This window comes from Apus apus, chromosome 10, assembly GCF_020740795.1.
Source record: "Apus apus isolate bApuApu2 chromosome 10, bApuApu2.pri.cur, whole genome shotgun sequence".
Classification (NCBI taxonomy): Eukaryota; Metazoa; Chordata; class Aves; order Apodiformes; family Apodidae; genus Apus; species Apus apus.
The window spans coordinates 6,044,016-6,059,503 of NC_067291.1; the positions used below are offsets into that span (position 1 = coordinate 6,044,016).

At 39.8% G+C, this 15,488-nt stretch overlaps 1 protein-coding gene across 5 annotated transcripts in view; it reads left to right on the forward strand.

Annotated features, from left to right (window-relative positions):
• Window positions 1–15,488, forward strand: part of APBA2 (amyloid beta precursor protein binding family A member 2) — an 89,187-nt gene that overhangs the window by 45,161 nt on the left and 28,538 nt on the right. For 4 of the 5 annotated variants that reach the window (XM_051628189.1, XM_051628191.1, XM_051628188.1 and 1 more), the window contains 3 exons: window positions 4,609–5,615; window positions 13,358–13,438; window positions 14,739–14,775. In XM_051628189.1, coding sequence (XP_051484149.1) covers window positions 4,647–5,615; window positions 13,358–13,438; window positions 14,739–14,775 — 1,087 coding nt within the window. In that variant the 5' untranslated portion in view covers window positions 4,609–4,646. The remainder of the gene's footprint in view (window positions 1–4,608; window positions 5,616–13,357; window positions 13,439–14,738; window positions 14,776–15,488) is intronic. The other variant, XM_051628192.1, reaches the window with a different exon arrangement.

Sequence of the window (15,488 nt, forward strand, 5' to 3'; positions counted from 1 at the left end):
AATTAGAAGAAAGTCCTACACCAAGCAGAGGAAATGACCTGTTGACTTAGTAGAAGCCTTGATTCATACAGTGCCTCTAGATCCAGCAAATCATTACTCCTGTCTTTACTTCAGAGGACATTGGAATAGTGTTAGATAGAATCTAGTATTTTCTCCAATTTCAAGAGCAATGTCAGTAACTGATATGTGAATATTAGTAGCTATGTAACCTTATAACACCATAAATTTCTCAACAAAATCAGGAAAAGCATTAATCCCTCCAGTAGGTGACTCAGAAGGCTCCTGCACAGTAGACTGAATGGCAGAACCCATCATAAAAGTTTGGTATCCCTTGCATTTCTCAAACACCATTCAAGTCTTGTTTTTATTATTTTAAAATCTTAACACATTGGGTTCAGTCAGTTGTCCTCCACATAGATAAACTAACATCTCTGTAGGTGAGAAGACTGAAGAGTTTGGGCCTGTGGCCATCAGGAAATAGCAACCTCACTGTGTGACATGAGAAAACTTGGAAAAAAGATGAGAACAACTCTAGGTTTTAAAAGATTCAGGTTATGCTAAGCCTACTGTAAGACTAGGTATTTTTCTAGGAAGCTCGAGAGGTATTTTGAAACAATGTAAGGAAACTAGGCTGGCCTTGGCTGTTCTAATATGAGTTAAAATACAGCTGTTTGTTTTCTTGACAGAAGAGTGTGTGCAGCTACCTAAAGAGCAATTCTTATACTTGTTTGAAAACGGTTTAGTAATGCAGATGTGTCAGCAGTTGTAAAAGTTACATTTCATAGTTAAAATGGTATAAGATGCTAAGAATAATAAATTCTGCCTTTTCATTTTAATGTGATCAATACTCGATTTCCTAAAAATAGCACCTGGACTGAGAAGATGGCAAAGGTCAGGAGGCCAACTAGAATTGTAGTTGTTGTGCAGACATTGCTTTGTAACTTCAGTTTCCATAGCGTTAAGATCAGCCCTGCCTGAAAAAGCAGGCTTATTTTGCCTCCAGTGCAAAATGTGCCTCCATTTAGTGCACAGGGGTAAAGCCCTGTCTTTAGTCATGGCCCCAAACTGAATTAACTGAAAACCAGTTTCCTTTGTGTGTCAGTGCTAGACCTGCTTGAGAGGCATTCTTTTTCTCTGTTTCTTCTCTCCTGTGCTCTAAAAAGCTTCCAGTCTGCCACTGTTTATTTGAAGTTCTTCCTTCACACTCCCTCCCATAGCACATATGCTGCACTTTCACAGGGCCCTGCTGGGGGAGAACTGCAGCTGCTGTCACTTATGCTGCCCAGCTGAAAACCATTTTCTTAGAGCTCTCAGAGCCCCCCACCAGGCCATCTCCCCTCAGCTGTTGTAGCTCCACAATCAGCCATCCCTCCCATTCCAATCTCATGCCCTGTCTAGTCAGTGGCTTTTGGCTTTCAGAGGAGGTAGGAATGGCTTCCTGGGACATGCACTGCTACACAGTGTCCAGCATGCAGTGGGTCTTCCTGCAGGTAAGATCTATGTACATTCAAATACTGCAATTTATAAAAGGATATCAACTGCATTGATACCATGTAAGGCAGTTGAAGGGCCTGAATACTAAACAAATTCTTAGATGTGGGTGGAAAAACTCCATTACAGTCTGGCTAAAAAAAGGGTTCTCATCTCCATATGCTTTAGGAAAATCTGAGTCACAGGTTTCAACCTGTGCTTGTGTTACATGCTTTATGCTTATCTGCAGCCACACTGGTGGCTTGTGTGTGGGGTTTACTGCACTGTAAATAAGTAACATGGAAAAGATTTCCAATGACTAGTAGACAACTGAGGCCACTGCAGATGAGAACAGTTCTTTCCCCAAGAGATAATTTGCTGTGGTTTTGACAAGAAATAACTAAGTTAAGACAGATGAGATATCTATAGTTCTATCTCACATTGCCATTCGAAAAATCTTTTCTGCAGCACTCAGTCTTGTTTTAGACATCTTTGTGTACTGTGCTTAACCATTCCTGATCTGGTTATACAAGTTATTTTTCTTGCTTGTGGGCAGTTTTTCACAGCCTGTGCAGAGCAGTGTTGCAACTAGATTGCTCCTTTAATGCTATGTAAATAAGCTTTGTTTATATTGCATTCAGAGAATAGACACATTCTTAGTTTGCAGTAAGTAGAGCTCAGTAAATCAGAGGGAATACTAGTGGTGGATAGATGGCTTGGTGTTCCAAATTCCTTCTAACTGACTCCAAAGTAAGAGCTGATAGCTAGTTTATTAAAGGGATCATAGCAGGCGTACAGATAGTGAGGAAGTCTTAAGTCTGCTAGTTCTTCTAATAGTGAGAAGGTGCAAACAATCACCAGGGAAGTCTTGTCTTCACTGATTTTCTCATTAAAAACTTCAGATACATGATTTACCTCGCAGCTTTCTGTCAAACTCAAGTATAATAGCTCCAAAGAGCTTCACATACTGGGTTTCTTTCATGTCTTCTCATGTAACATGTGTCTCCACTTTGTATCCCAGAATCTAGAATACCTGTTTCAGGGAGAGCTTAGATTTGCCATGTGGTGCCATTGCACTGATCCACAGATGCATCAGATTCCTGGATTTATCACAAACTAAGGTTTAGGCTTTTCCTTGTGGTATTAGAAATTCTGCAGAGATGTCTGTGAGCTTTTAGGTTACAGTGACAGGATATTTTTGCTAAATTCTTAATGCCTAGAAAATTCATCTCTGTATAGCTCCTCTAATCCTTTAGCTCCATGCTGGTGTGAGCTCCATTGCTCTGTGTGCACACAAGACTTAGGAAACTGGTTATGCCAAAACAATCCTGTGGCTGGCTGGCGTGCCTTTGTCACATGCATATAGTAAAGTGTGCAGTTGTGTGGAGCATTTCAGAAGCCTGTCTCTGAGCTCAGTTCACCCCAGTTAAGTAACTGCACAGGCCAGGCTTATCAAACATACAACAATGAAATACATGGAGAAACATATGTACTGAAGATGCATTGTTTCCCTCATGCAGCTCACACACAGCAGATCATGGTTGTCAAGCCTCCCTAGAATTAGCTATTTTCATTATTTTGTCTGTTTTTGAGACAGCTAATATAATCTCTGCTTAATTATTTAGAATCCAGTATTCAGACGAAAATATGTAATTTAAAGTAGCACAATTTAGTGGGAAGAATTACTGAGCTTTTGTGGTAAATGTGTCTTTTTCCTGGCATACAGGTTAGATTGCTTGATGAACAATCTTGCAGAAGGATCTAGATAGATTGGAGCATTGAGCTGTGATTAATGGGATGAAATGTAACATGTGTAAATGCCAGATTCTGCACGTGGGACTGAGTGACACTGGACACAAGTATAAATTGGGAGAGGAGTGGCTGAAGATCAGCCCTGCAGAAAGGGACCTGGGAGTGCTGTTTGGCAGCAGAATCAATGAGTCAGCCATGTGCCCTGGCAGCCAAGGGGCCAAACTGCATCCTGGGGTGCTTCCAACATGGTATAACCAGCTGGTCAAGAGAGGTGATTATCCCTCAGAGTTTAGCCTTGGTGTGGCCTCACCTGTGTGCAGTTCTGGGCCCCAGAGTTTAAGAGGGATGCAAAGGTCTTTGTGTGTGTCCAGAGGAGGGCAGCAAAGCTGGTGAGAGGGCTGGAAGGGATGTCCTATAAGGAGTGGCTGAGGGCTTCAGGCTTGTCTGGTTTGGAGAAAAGGAGGCTGAGGGGCAACCTTGTTGCTCTCCACAGCTTCCTGAGGAGGTGATGGGGAGAGGGAGATGCTGAACTCTCCCTGGCATCCAGTGATCAGATATACAAGAATGGTTCAAAGCTGTACCAGGTGAGGTTTTGACTGGACATAAAGTATTTCTTTACTGAGAGGGTGGTCAAACACTGGAACAGGCTTCCTAGAAAGGTGGATAATGCTCCAAGCCTGTGGGTGTTTAACAATGCCACTAATAACATGCTGTAAGTTGGTCAGCCCTGAATTGGTCAGGCAGTTGGACTAGATGGTCATTATAGATCCTTTCCAACTGAAATAGTCTATTCTATTCTAAAACCAATATTTGGTTTAACAATGGGAGATACTTACTGGCACCCAGCTAGTAAGAGCTAATAAGCCAGTGAGCGATATATTTTTTTAAATAAATTTTTAAATACACTGAATTATCCTTTAGTGTCCTCTGTGACTGCCAAGTAGATGGAATTGTTTTCCTTTAGTTTTGGTAAGAGCAGGTCAGATTCTAAATGTGTGCTTTCAGTGCACATTAGAAAAATGCCTAAGCTGGAAAAGAGCTCCTGTTTGCTGCATAGCAATCAAAGCATGACCTCTTCCTGGCAAGAAGAAGAAATTGAAAACTAATTTCAAGGTTCAGGATTAATTCTCTGTCAAACTGACAGAGGAGATCCTACACTAGAATGCATTTAGCATAAATATAGAACCTTCTCTATCTGTTCCTTTCAGTGTCCAAGTTATTACTTTGATTTTTGGTTCCATAACATGAGCATTTAAAATTTAGTTGTCTGTGAATCTACAAAAACATCCTTTTTGCCAGATAAATCTATCAGGTTCTTTTCCTGTTAACATCACTGTTCTCTACTGATGACCTTTTCCTGAATGTGTTTTTCCATCTTCCCTACAGTAATTGCTTAGAAATGATTGTCATATAAGGAGGTGGCTATGGCAAACAGGAAACGTCAAAGCACCACAGCCAGCATGCTGGATCACAGAGTTAGAGCTTGTCCTACTTCAGCTCACATCAGGGAGCCTGAAAATGAAGAAAGTGACCTTCCTATTGAAGATTATGCAGCAAAGGAGGCAGAACTAGCAACTGTCAGGCAAGGCAGTCCTACACCTCTGGAACACGAGTGCAATGATCATAGTGGAGATGGTGACTCCAGCTCTGACTATGTGAATAACACATCTGAGGAGGAGGACTATGATGAAGGCTTGCCAGAGGAAGAGGAGGGGATCACATACTACATTAGATACTGTCCAGAGGATGACAGTTACCTGGAAGGAATGGACTGCAATGGGGAGGAGTATGCTCCCCATGAGGAGCACCATGTTGAAACAGATGAATGTCAGGAAGCTGTAGAAGAATGGGCTGAAGGTAAAATTCAGCACCAAGATGAAAATGAGGTGATGGACAGGCAAGAGTGGCAGGAAGGTCAAGATAATGGTGTTCAGATTTTGGAGGATGAAGTGTCATCTTTGGAGATTCAAGACCAAGAAGAAAACATACAGTATTGTCCAAGTGAAGGTGGCTATCCGGACTATTACCCAGCAGAGGCTAATGGAAACTCACAGGGAATATCACCGTACCATTCTAGAAAAGAGGATGCAGAGCTGGAAGAGCAGGAAGAGGACATTGACCAGATTGTAGCAGAAATCAAAATGAGTATGAGCATGAGCAGTATTAATAGTACGACAGAAATGAGTCCAGAGCACACTGGGACTGAAAACATGGCACATGACTATAAAGAGACTTGTTCAAAGGGCGAAGCTGTTCACAACACTAACAGGCATGAGGGGAGGCCAAAGTCACTGAACATCCCATCTGCCTCTAAGCTCAGTGGAGAGGTGCCTAGAGGCTTTAAAGCCAAGTCAAGAACTCCAGAGGACAGACAGAAGTGGCCACAAGAGCAGGTATGAGGGTCTCTGTTTAACCAGACTGCCAGAAGCATTATGCAAATATTATGTAAATTATTTATTCCAAACTGAATTAGAGAGCAACATTTTTATTTTTTTACTGTGTTGCATTCACAGCTGGGTAATCTCATTGTATATTTAGAAGAAGGTGCTAATGTAGTCAATTTAGGTAGAGAATCAGGAAGTTTTGCAGAGAAGAGAATTCTAAATAAAACAAGGTAACGCAAATGCATGGAGCAAAACCAAGTTTATTTATATTATTTTTATTCTGCAGTGACATTAGATAAATTAAAACTGGGGTCAGCATTAAAATAGCTAACGTTTTTTTTTCCATTAAGGACCCATTAATAGGTCCTTAAATGTCCGTAACATGAGGTGTGGCTGGACTTTTAACATTAATATTTGACCTAAAATAATTTAAATGAAGTGCAGAAGATTTTCTCCTTTTCTGGGGCATTCAGTTCTTTTAATATTTACTATAACATGTCTAAGGAGTGGATGTAATTAGTGTATTGTCTAGTTACAATATTTTTTATTAGTGTATTGTCTACATGAACCTGTGTCTCATTTGTGAAACGGAGGTAGTCATTATTTTAATTACAATAATTAAAGTTCTCAGTAGTGAAAGGAGAAAAATCCAAGGCCATTTTCAGTAGATTTGCATGCCAAAGTTACTGTTTGCAGAGAGTTTCCTCAGAAGATCTTTTGTCATCTTGCTAAAAAATGTCAGTTATTGTAAGTGTGCATCACATGGCACAAACTGCCACAGGGAGAGGGATGAAGCACACTTAACTGCATATGGAACACTTTCTTGCCCCAGTTCTTTTAATGAATGTAGATTTAAATGCTTTCAAGTTAAACCAAGATACAACAATAAGCAAACAGGAATGTGCATTTTGTGCTTTTATGCACATACTGTGCTGTCCTCAGCTTTTTAAATGTTTCTGCTCCTCTCCTTTCCTCCCTCCCATAGGAGGTAATACTGCTGCATACAATTTCAAGTCAGGAGACAGTAACTGATACACAATGCATTTTTACATACCTTTAAAACCATATAGTTATTAATTCTTAGCCCATGATACATGCTAGCAATTGACTTGCATGCCAAATGTTAAATAACCAGCGGACAAATGCAGTTTTAAGTGGTTCACTTGCTGTGTGTACTTTCAGCAATTAATCACTAGAGAACAGTAGTCACTTCTAAGAAAGTTCCAATCATCTACAGAAAGTGGGAAAACAAAGTAAACATCTCATTTTATTTTCAGTGTGGGTCAGTCTTAAATATACATGCTCACTGTTGAAGACTTTGGGGATATATGAGCTTGCTTGTATGAGCCTTTGTTTGTAAACACCTCTAGGGAAGTGCAGAAGAGGATTTGCACTATACAAGCCTGAGGGGAACCCAGAATACATTTAGAGTGTAGATCTGCTCTAACCCACTGCTTAGCACAACTTTTATTTCTTGCAGGTTTTGAATGCTTACAGTGTTTAAGAAAGGCATTACATCTCTGAAGTTGAAATTGAATATTTGGGGCATTTTATGACACAACTCAAATGTAATAGCTTCTCAAGCTAGGAGTTTCCCCCACCCCCATTTGACATCTTAGTCATCTCAGACTGAGCCAATTGTTAATGTATTGACACATGAATAAATGTGGGGGGTTTTTTGCTTATAATTTCATTTTATATATTTCACCATTATGCAGAGAAGTCAAATATAGTCCGACATCCTATTGTTGTGATTCTTCTGAAATATCACAGTTTTTGTTGTAAAATAAACATGAATTAACTTAGTTATATCTTTGGGTGGAGTAAGGAGGCAGAACTAAATGGCTCATTCAACTGATGCTAGGATTCAGTATGACCAGATATTTTAAATGGGTGTGTGTTCCTCTGTGCAAAAGGACTTGCTGTTGACTTGAAGTTTTTTTCCTTTTTGGAATACTATTACATTTGCATAGCTTCAAGTTCAACTAGAACATCACTGATTTGGCAAACTGATAATCAACCTAGGAACAGGTTTACTAGACCAAATATCAGTAATCTCCTGTTGCAGATGAGTGCTTGTGCTGCACCAAATACAAAAAAGGGCCTGGTCTAAACTGAAGTTTGAGCAACAAAAAAAACTTGTCTCCCCAGCAGTCACTGCAACATAACCTGTCCTGCTCCTGTCCCTCAAAACAGTATGGTATGGGGCAGTCCCAGGCCCATCCTGCTGCTGACATTATGCCCACGGAAGATGCCTTTTACACTAACAAGCAACTCATAATTACATAATTGCTTCTCTGTGGAACCTCATATATGGCAGAGTTTACTCTTTTCATCCCAACTAGAGTCATCCCTGTATGAAATACTGGCATTGACTTCTGATGGGTGGGGACTAAAGATGACTATGGGACTCAGCACTTGAGCACTGACTGCCTAATCAGCCTTTTGTTCTTCCTGTCTCTTCTACTTGGATTTCAGGCTGCAGACTCCTGAGTCCACTTATTCTCTCCTACCCTATTCAAATAGATCTATTTACCAACAATAAAAGGTCAAGTTTTTAGCAGCACCAACACCCTTCACTCTACCCTTTTGAAGAAACTGGGATTTGCTGTTAGCACCATTAAGGAGGAGGACCTTAGAGCAAGATCTACTTATTAACAATGCTGCCAGTGGATGTCATGAACACATGAATCCTGTTGCTTCTCATTTCTCAATCATACTTCCCTATCAGTGGTATATATTTGAGAACCTAACCAATCATGCTCATACAAACTCCCCTGGTAGGGACCCGTGAGCTTCTGCAGTGCTGATCTCATTTCACAACCTTCAGGTAGGCTGAGCCCTCACACTTTTTCAGTATGAACAGGGATTGGTAAAACATCACTAACAAATTTGTGAAAGAAAATTTTACAGAGTCTTCCTTTTTGTCTCAGTTTGTTCTCTAACAGCTTTGCACACATCAGTGCTGCTACTGTGGTTTGTTTACCTATACTAGTAGAGCTCAGTATTTGAGGTTTATCCCCTTCTCTTGCCATTAGCACCGTGCTCTTCAGCTCTAGAGTCCACATCCAGGAGTTGTTTGTCCTTAAAACATCTCACACTTACAGCAGTCAGAAACAACTAAGGTGACAGACATTTTAGACAACCTGTATCTTAGGAATGTGGAATTCAATCTGAGTATTCTGGGATGCCTTTGATAGAATTTGGGGAAAACACAAATGAGTATAAACAAAGAGTATTTTAAAAGCTTGCTGCATTACCCCATGTGTCCTAGGCAGCTGTGGGGCAGAAATATTAAATAGCTATTACTGACAGTTCCCAAACTTAGCAAGTGTAAGTACTGAAAAGTGCCAAACAGTCCAAACATTCTCAACCAACCAGTTTCTCTGTCCTAATTGGCAGAGTTATGGCTTTTTAGCAATAAACTGCCACCACCAGGAGACAGCAAAATCAATGCCTGTTACTTAAAGATGCATTATTGCCAGAGTCTTCCCTGGGAAGTTAAAAGCAGGAAGCAGCATGCACTCCAAATTACTCTTACATAAAAATGCACCATTCAACACAGCTATTTCTTTGAATCTCTTATAATGGCTGGTGCTGAATTTAAAATATATGCAAAGGAGATAACAAAAACCTCTCTTAGTTCCTTAAGATGATAAAAATAAATTGTGATTTTTTAAATGTTAATTGAAATTGGATAGAGTATTGAAATTTTTCTGTGGAATGCTTGGGTCTTTAAGCTTCAATTCCTTCTCTTTTCCTAATGCCAGTTCTGTACTCTGACTTACTTGGAACAACTCCCTTCTACAAACATTTTTCTCTTCACTTGTGACATGTGCTAGGACCACCTCTAAATTAGCACAAAAGTAATGGAATCTTTGTGAGAAAACAGAGTGTGAAGTCTGGCCTTTTTCTCTGTGATCAAAATCAGAAATCCTTCAGCTAGTCACTAACTACCTCGTTCAGATTCTGTCTGTGCAAGTGGATCCTGCTGGGGGAAATTGCTCCTGCTGACAAGAGCACCTTACTGGCAATGCAGTAACTAAGGAAGCAGCTCAGCAGGGGCACATCAAGTCATTCCCACAACACATCAACAGCATCTGTGAGATAAGTAACTTGACTTGTGTAGTTTAATACAAATAGTACTGCCACAATAGACTTGTTACTAGGTTACAATCTGTTGATTCAAAAAAGTCTTTCAGATACACCTTGATGTGTTTCTAGAAACACAGCAGTATTTATATGTGAGGAGGCCACGTGGCCCAATGATAAACTGTCCTCAGAATCCAACTGAAGATGACAGAAGTTAAAACTAGAAACTGAAGTTTTGTCCTTAAGCAACAGACATAGCAATACCCATCTGCTTTAGCTTTTTTCTAAAGAGAAAAAACAAACTTGGGCTGCAAAGTCAATCAGAACTGTTGGCTTACTTGTGCAACTTAATAATCTAGTCAACCTACCACAAAACATCTCTTTTCTGAGACGGCTTTTACTGCTTGGAACCTACCATAAGGAACATTTTTAAGTTGGACTCTACCACAAAACATGTGTTTTCCAAGAAGCTTAGTAGTCTTCACGATGACTTTCAAAATACGCAAGCCACAAGTACACTGGTTTCTGAACACATTATTTGATAATATTTGAACAGCATTGCCAGGAAAGACATTGGCAGGTATGGATGATAAGCTTCAGTATTCAAATGTTTAAACATAATCATAAAGCCTTGCAATGCCTTTGAGCTGCACTCAGTGCTTGCTTACCAGCTCTCTACAAAAAGGTTTAACAATTCTAAAAAAGCTAATCATACATTCCTCTCTCAGACAAATTATTCCTCTGAATAAATCAAGAAAGGGACTAACCTGGTTTCCAGCAGAATATTCTCGGGCAGAGAAGTCCTTCATCAGCACTGAGCACCACAGCAGCATTGAGGACCACAGGTGGCAACTCCAAGGATGAAAACATTGCTGAGCTTTTGCCTGAAGAGCTAAACAGCTTACACTGGAGTAAGCAACTAGTACTGTTGTGAAGCAGCAGAACTCAACCATTACCAGCCCTCACCTCCAGCTAAGAGATGCTTTGCAGGAAGGGGTGGTTATAAAGAGGGCCAGGTTGGCTGGGAGGGGCCCTGCCAGATTGGTGGGAGGAGGAAGGTCCAGGTGACCCCAGGCCTGGCAATTAGCCATCAGGACAGGTCATGGGCAGAGCTCCAGCCTTATTTCTGAAAGATGTGCATAGATGCTTCAGTGACCTCAAGTAAGTAGAGTCTGGCTTTCCTCTCAGCCTAGAGGTGGCATTTTCAGCTGCCACACATTCCTTCACATGGTGCTGGACACTGCCTCAGTACTTGCTCAGCAACAAAAGTATTAGCAACACTACACCTTTAATACTTCAATATTTTATATCTTTCCATTGCAGAATCTGTCCTCTTACCACAATCTTAACCTAGGATGAGAGACTTTTAACCTGGATCTCCGTGTTAGTGTGCAGTCAATCCCAGGTTTCAGGTTTAGCTTTAGGTTCTATTCTAAACTGCAAGTCAGAGAATACGGTGTTTATAGTACTTTACGTTTCCTTCAAATGTGATTCTTCCAGTTATGGTACAACTTCACCCAACAATATAAACTGTAAATTCTGCAGGAAACATGAAAGCAAGTATCAAGTAGGATATTTTATTTGACATTCGTCAGATCACCTGGGAGCATTAATCAACATACCAGAATTTATGTTTTCTAAAAATGATTCCATAAAGAAGCTCCAAAACATTCCCTGCATCCTTGGTCTAGAAGCATATCCATCCATATGTACAAGACTAGATGGTTTGTAACTATGTACAGGAGATACAGCCTTGCCTGCTTTGCATAGTTCTCTCCTCTGACACTGTAAGTCTTATGGGAAGAAAGAGAAGCCCTTCTCCCTGTACATCTTTCTGCCCTTTCCCTCTGAGACTCTATGTTAGCAAACATTTCTGTAGCATGAATATCTCAACTCTTGTTTTTAAAAGGGTCTGTGTAACAACCCACGTATTTGCTGGCCAGTGCTGGGCACGAAAAGTGCACAGCTCCACTTACTGACTACTTGGCACCTCAGGCTGCTGATGAAGGGACATCCAGGGTGTTCTACATCCCAAAGCTGAGTAATTCTCAAGAATGTGATGTTACATTCAGCTTTGTTTGGAGGAAGTGCTCCTAGTGACACCCTCCCCACCACAGCACTTCTAAAGAACGAAGTGTTAATAGATCAGCCAGAGGTGGGACATATCGTGTGCACAGATGTGCATGAAAGAAGTGGAAGAATTCTTTGTACCTGAGATTCTGCTTAATTAGGCTTGTGTTCCTAAGCACACGGGTGAAACATAGAGGTGGGGGGAAAGGCATTAAATGTACAGACACCAAATAGTAAGTAAAAACTTTTATTATATTCCTTGTACAGATGATGTGATTGATACCAACTCATCATGTATTCTGCAGGCTTCTCTTTGGAACCCAGCAAATACACAAAAACAGCCTGTATACTATATATGTGGCACATAGGTACTACATATATGACTAGGAACAATAAACAAGCAAGGCTGGTTTATATTCCTAAAATCCTGAAAACAGGAACTCCAGTAAATGACAGCTATGTATAAAAAAAATGAAATGTCATCCAAGTGTTTAGTAATGTTTTATATTAAGACTGTATGGAATTATAGATGCAGCTATTACTAAAGAGCATGACTGGTATTATGATCTCCTGCCCTAAGTCCATCAACATGTAAGATTTGTGGCAGAGACAAGTTGCAATGATGTTTATGGCACCCAGGGTATGCTTACTAAACCAAGTCAACCAATTCTTTCTTTATATGCAGGGGCAGTTTCAGTTCAGTCAAGTGGTAATGAGAACTGACAAAGCTTTAAAACTTAACATTCTGTTGTACATACTGAAGTTAATAATTTGCTATCACTGTTTAATGTATCTTCATTGTGGCCATGTCATTTTCCCTGCTTAAAGCATACTTGATCTAATCCTACTATTTTAGGGACTAATATATTATTATGCTTGTTTTATTAAAACCCTCTAGATACTTGTTTTCCTCATGAATATATTTCACTGCACATCAACACATATTGCTCCATCTTAGCTTAGCCATGCAATACAATTAGATTTGTCATCTCTCAAACAGAACAGCATTTATAATCAGGCTATGGAAGCTGCTTAACTACTGCAGCCACATAGTCAGTGGGTCCCCAAGTCTTGGTGCTGTGTGTGTATTTCAGACAGTCTTTCCTTTCCTAAAATCCTGGTTACAACTTGCTTGAATGTTTGCCTTGTCTACTTAATTGCTACTTAATGATAATTGAAATGTCTTATTATGTACATAATTAGATATTTTATTGCAATTAAACAGCTCAACATTTTTATGACTCTCGTATTTGCTATGTTACAATAGGAAATTCCAGCTATTATATCATATTATGGTATTTCAGCAACAGTAATGAATATTGATTGCACAGAACTAACTCCATATAAATACATATAAATAACTACACAGAACAGCTTCATGATCAATGACTATGGTAAAATAATGGAGAACATGCTAAATACAGTTTAAAATGCTAATATTTTATTAATTTTTATTACATTTTTCTCAATGTGATTTAATCAGGTGAAAATTTTGACTACCTTTGTGCCATGGACTTCCACTGAAATCTCTATTTTGAAGCTTTTCAGAAGATAAAAGGATTTTAAATCCTTTCTTTTTCTTTTTACAGATGTGCAATGGTTTAGAGCAACCCAGGAAGCAACAGCGTTCAGACCTCAATGGGCCAGTTGACAATAATAACACACCTGAGGTAGGTACCTGAGGCTGCCAGGCTGTTCTGCTGCCTGTCAACCTGCTGTTGGGCTGCCATGAGGGAAAGCAGGCACCAAACTGTCAGCTTTCTCCCTCTCACACACAGTTAGGCTCTGTTTCTTTTCCTGATCTGACAATAAATACTGCATCTGCATATTCCAGAAAGGCTTTGAACTTACCCATGAATCTGTTGCTGCCACATTCATTTTATGTAACTGTCCCCAGCATCTACTCAGGCCTAACATTTTCTGATGGCATGCAGAACAGGGAGAACAATTCAGAAATGTTCTGATTCCTGGAGAGCAAAAGTGGCATCAAAAAGGAATTGGCTTCTGCTATTTTTTCTCTTTCACTGCCCCTCCCCTCCAAATATCAGTTTTTGAAACAAAAGGACTGCTTAATTCTCACAGCAATAATTCTCTTTAAATAGCCCCTAATATCAAGCCCAACATGCAGTGCTGAGGGCTCAAATGATTCACATCTTCTGGAGTGGCCTCTGTGCTAAGATGCATCGTGGCCCAGTCAGCTGTGAGGAAGAGGCAGTGATGGGCAGCCCTGCCTTGTCCTCGAGGGCTGGAGTGATGACACCTGGGAATGCAGAATGAGGTTCTGCTTGAGGCTGGATACAATGAGATGAAATTCAGACTTGAAAGCAGAAGTCTGTTATCTCAAAAATACAGAACATATTTAGCCTGTGGCCCGTTAAAGAAGAGGCACATTTCTAAAGCCTTTTCCCATAATGAAGAAATCTGCCTCTTTCCTGGAAACAGGAATGCCTGAGGAGGCTGGCAAGAGACAAGCAAAGGGATGACCTATATCTGTGTACTGAGCATAGAGGCAGCAGCATAAAAAGAGCCCTGGGGTGGCCCCTGCTGAGATGAGGTGTAATGCTACGTACTGTCCATCAGGGACAGATCTTCTTATGCACTGACCCAGAATTTTGCTTTGTAAAATGTTAAATGTTCTTAATTGGAAATTTGGGATATCATGAATAGGCAGCGGACAAACTACTGGCCTGGGAATTACTGGTTTGTATTGCTCATTTTCAGCTGACTTCCTAGGTAATTTTCCTGTTCTTCCCCCCAAACCTCCTTATTTCCTCACGTGCTGGAATCTGTTTAAAATGTTCTGAGATTCGAGGTAAACAGCACTATGTAACAGTTAAGTGGCTATGTGGAAGTTATACAGACAAATTTCAATTTTAATAAGCAACGGTCAGCTCTGTAAATATAATATGAATCCACTTCAGTTTGTAAAAATTATTTTGTTACAGCTGTACCATTTTTATTTCTCAACAGACAAAGAAAGTGTCTTCGTTTCCAAGTTTTGTTGATGGTAAGTTTTATATTATCTGTAGGCAAAGTAGGAAAAAATAGAAGTAAATGCTTTAGTATACTTTATATATTATGACAGTTCTAAAAATCAGTCAACCCCAAAAGAATACAGCTGAAAATTTTTAAGTATTGAAGTATTTAACTTTGTATGGGGAAAATGCATCCATGTCTTCCTGAAATCAATTTCTAGACTGTCAAGTGAGAAAAGACAGTAGGAAACTTATAAGGATCTTACTCCTTAGATCTGCCATGAACACACTTTTCCCCACAATGGAAACCATAAAGAAATTAAAAAAATATTAAATGCTATTCTCAATGTGGGGAAAACTTACTGAGATTTAGAATAATAGAAAGTTTAACACAGTTTTTTTTTCTATTTCCTGATCTCATTAGCTTCTGTTTTTAGTAATGTCCTTAAAGAACTAGAGCAAATGGCAAGTTCAGAGATTGCCCCTTTAAGACAGATTGACATCTGAAGGAGATGACAGATAACACTTGGCATGCTAACTGGTAACTGCTGGTAACTAACCTGGTATTGCTAACAGGCCCTAAATACAGGTCAATTAAATGCATTCCCCAAAGGTCATGGAGACAAGAAAGAAAGCTGGCATTTTGTAGAAATCACCTACAATATAAATGGACAACTATATATAGTATAATGGACAACTCTAAAGGGAAGCCAGCATGAGCAGAGCTTTAAAACAGACTGGATAA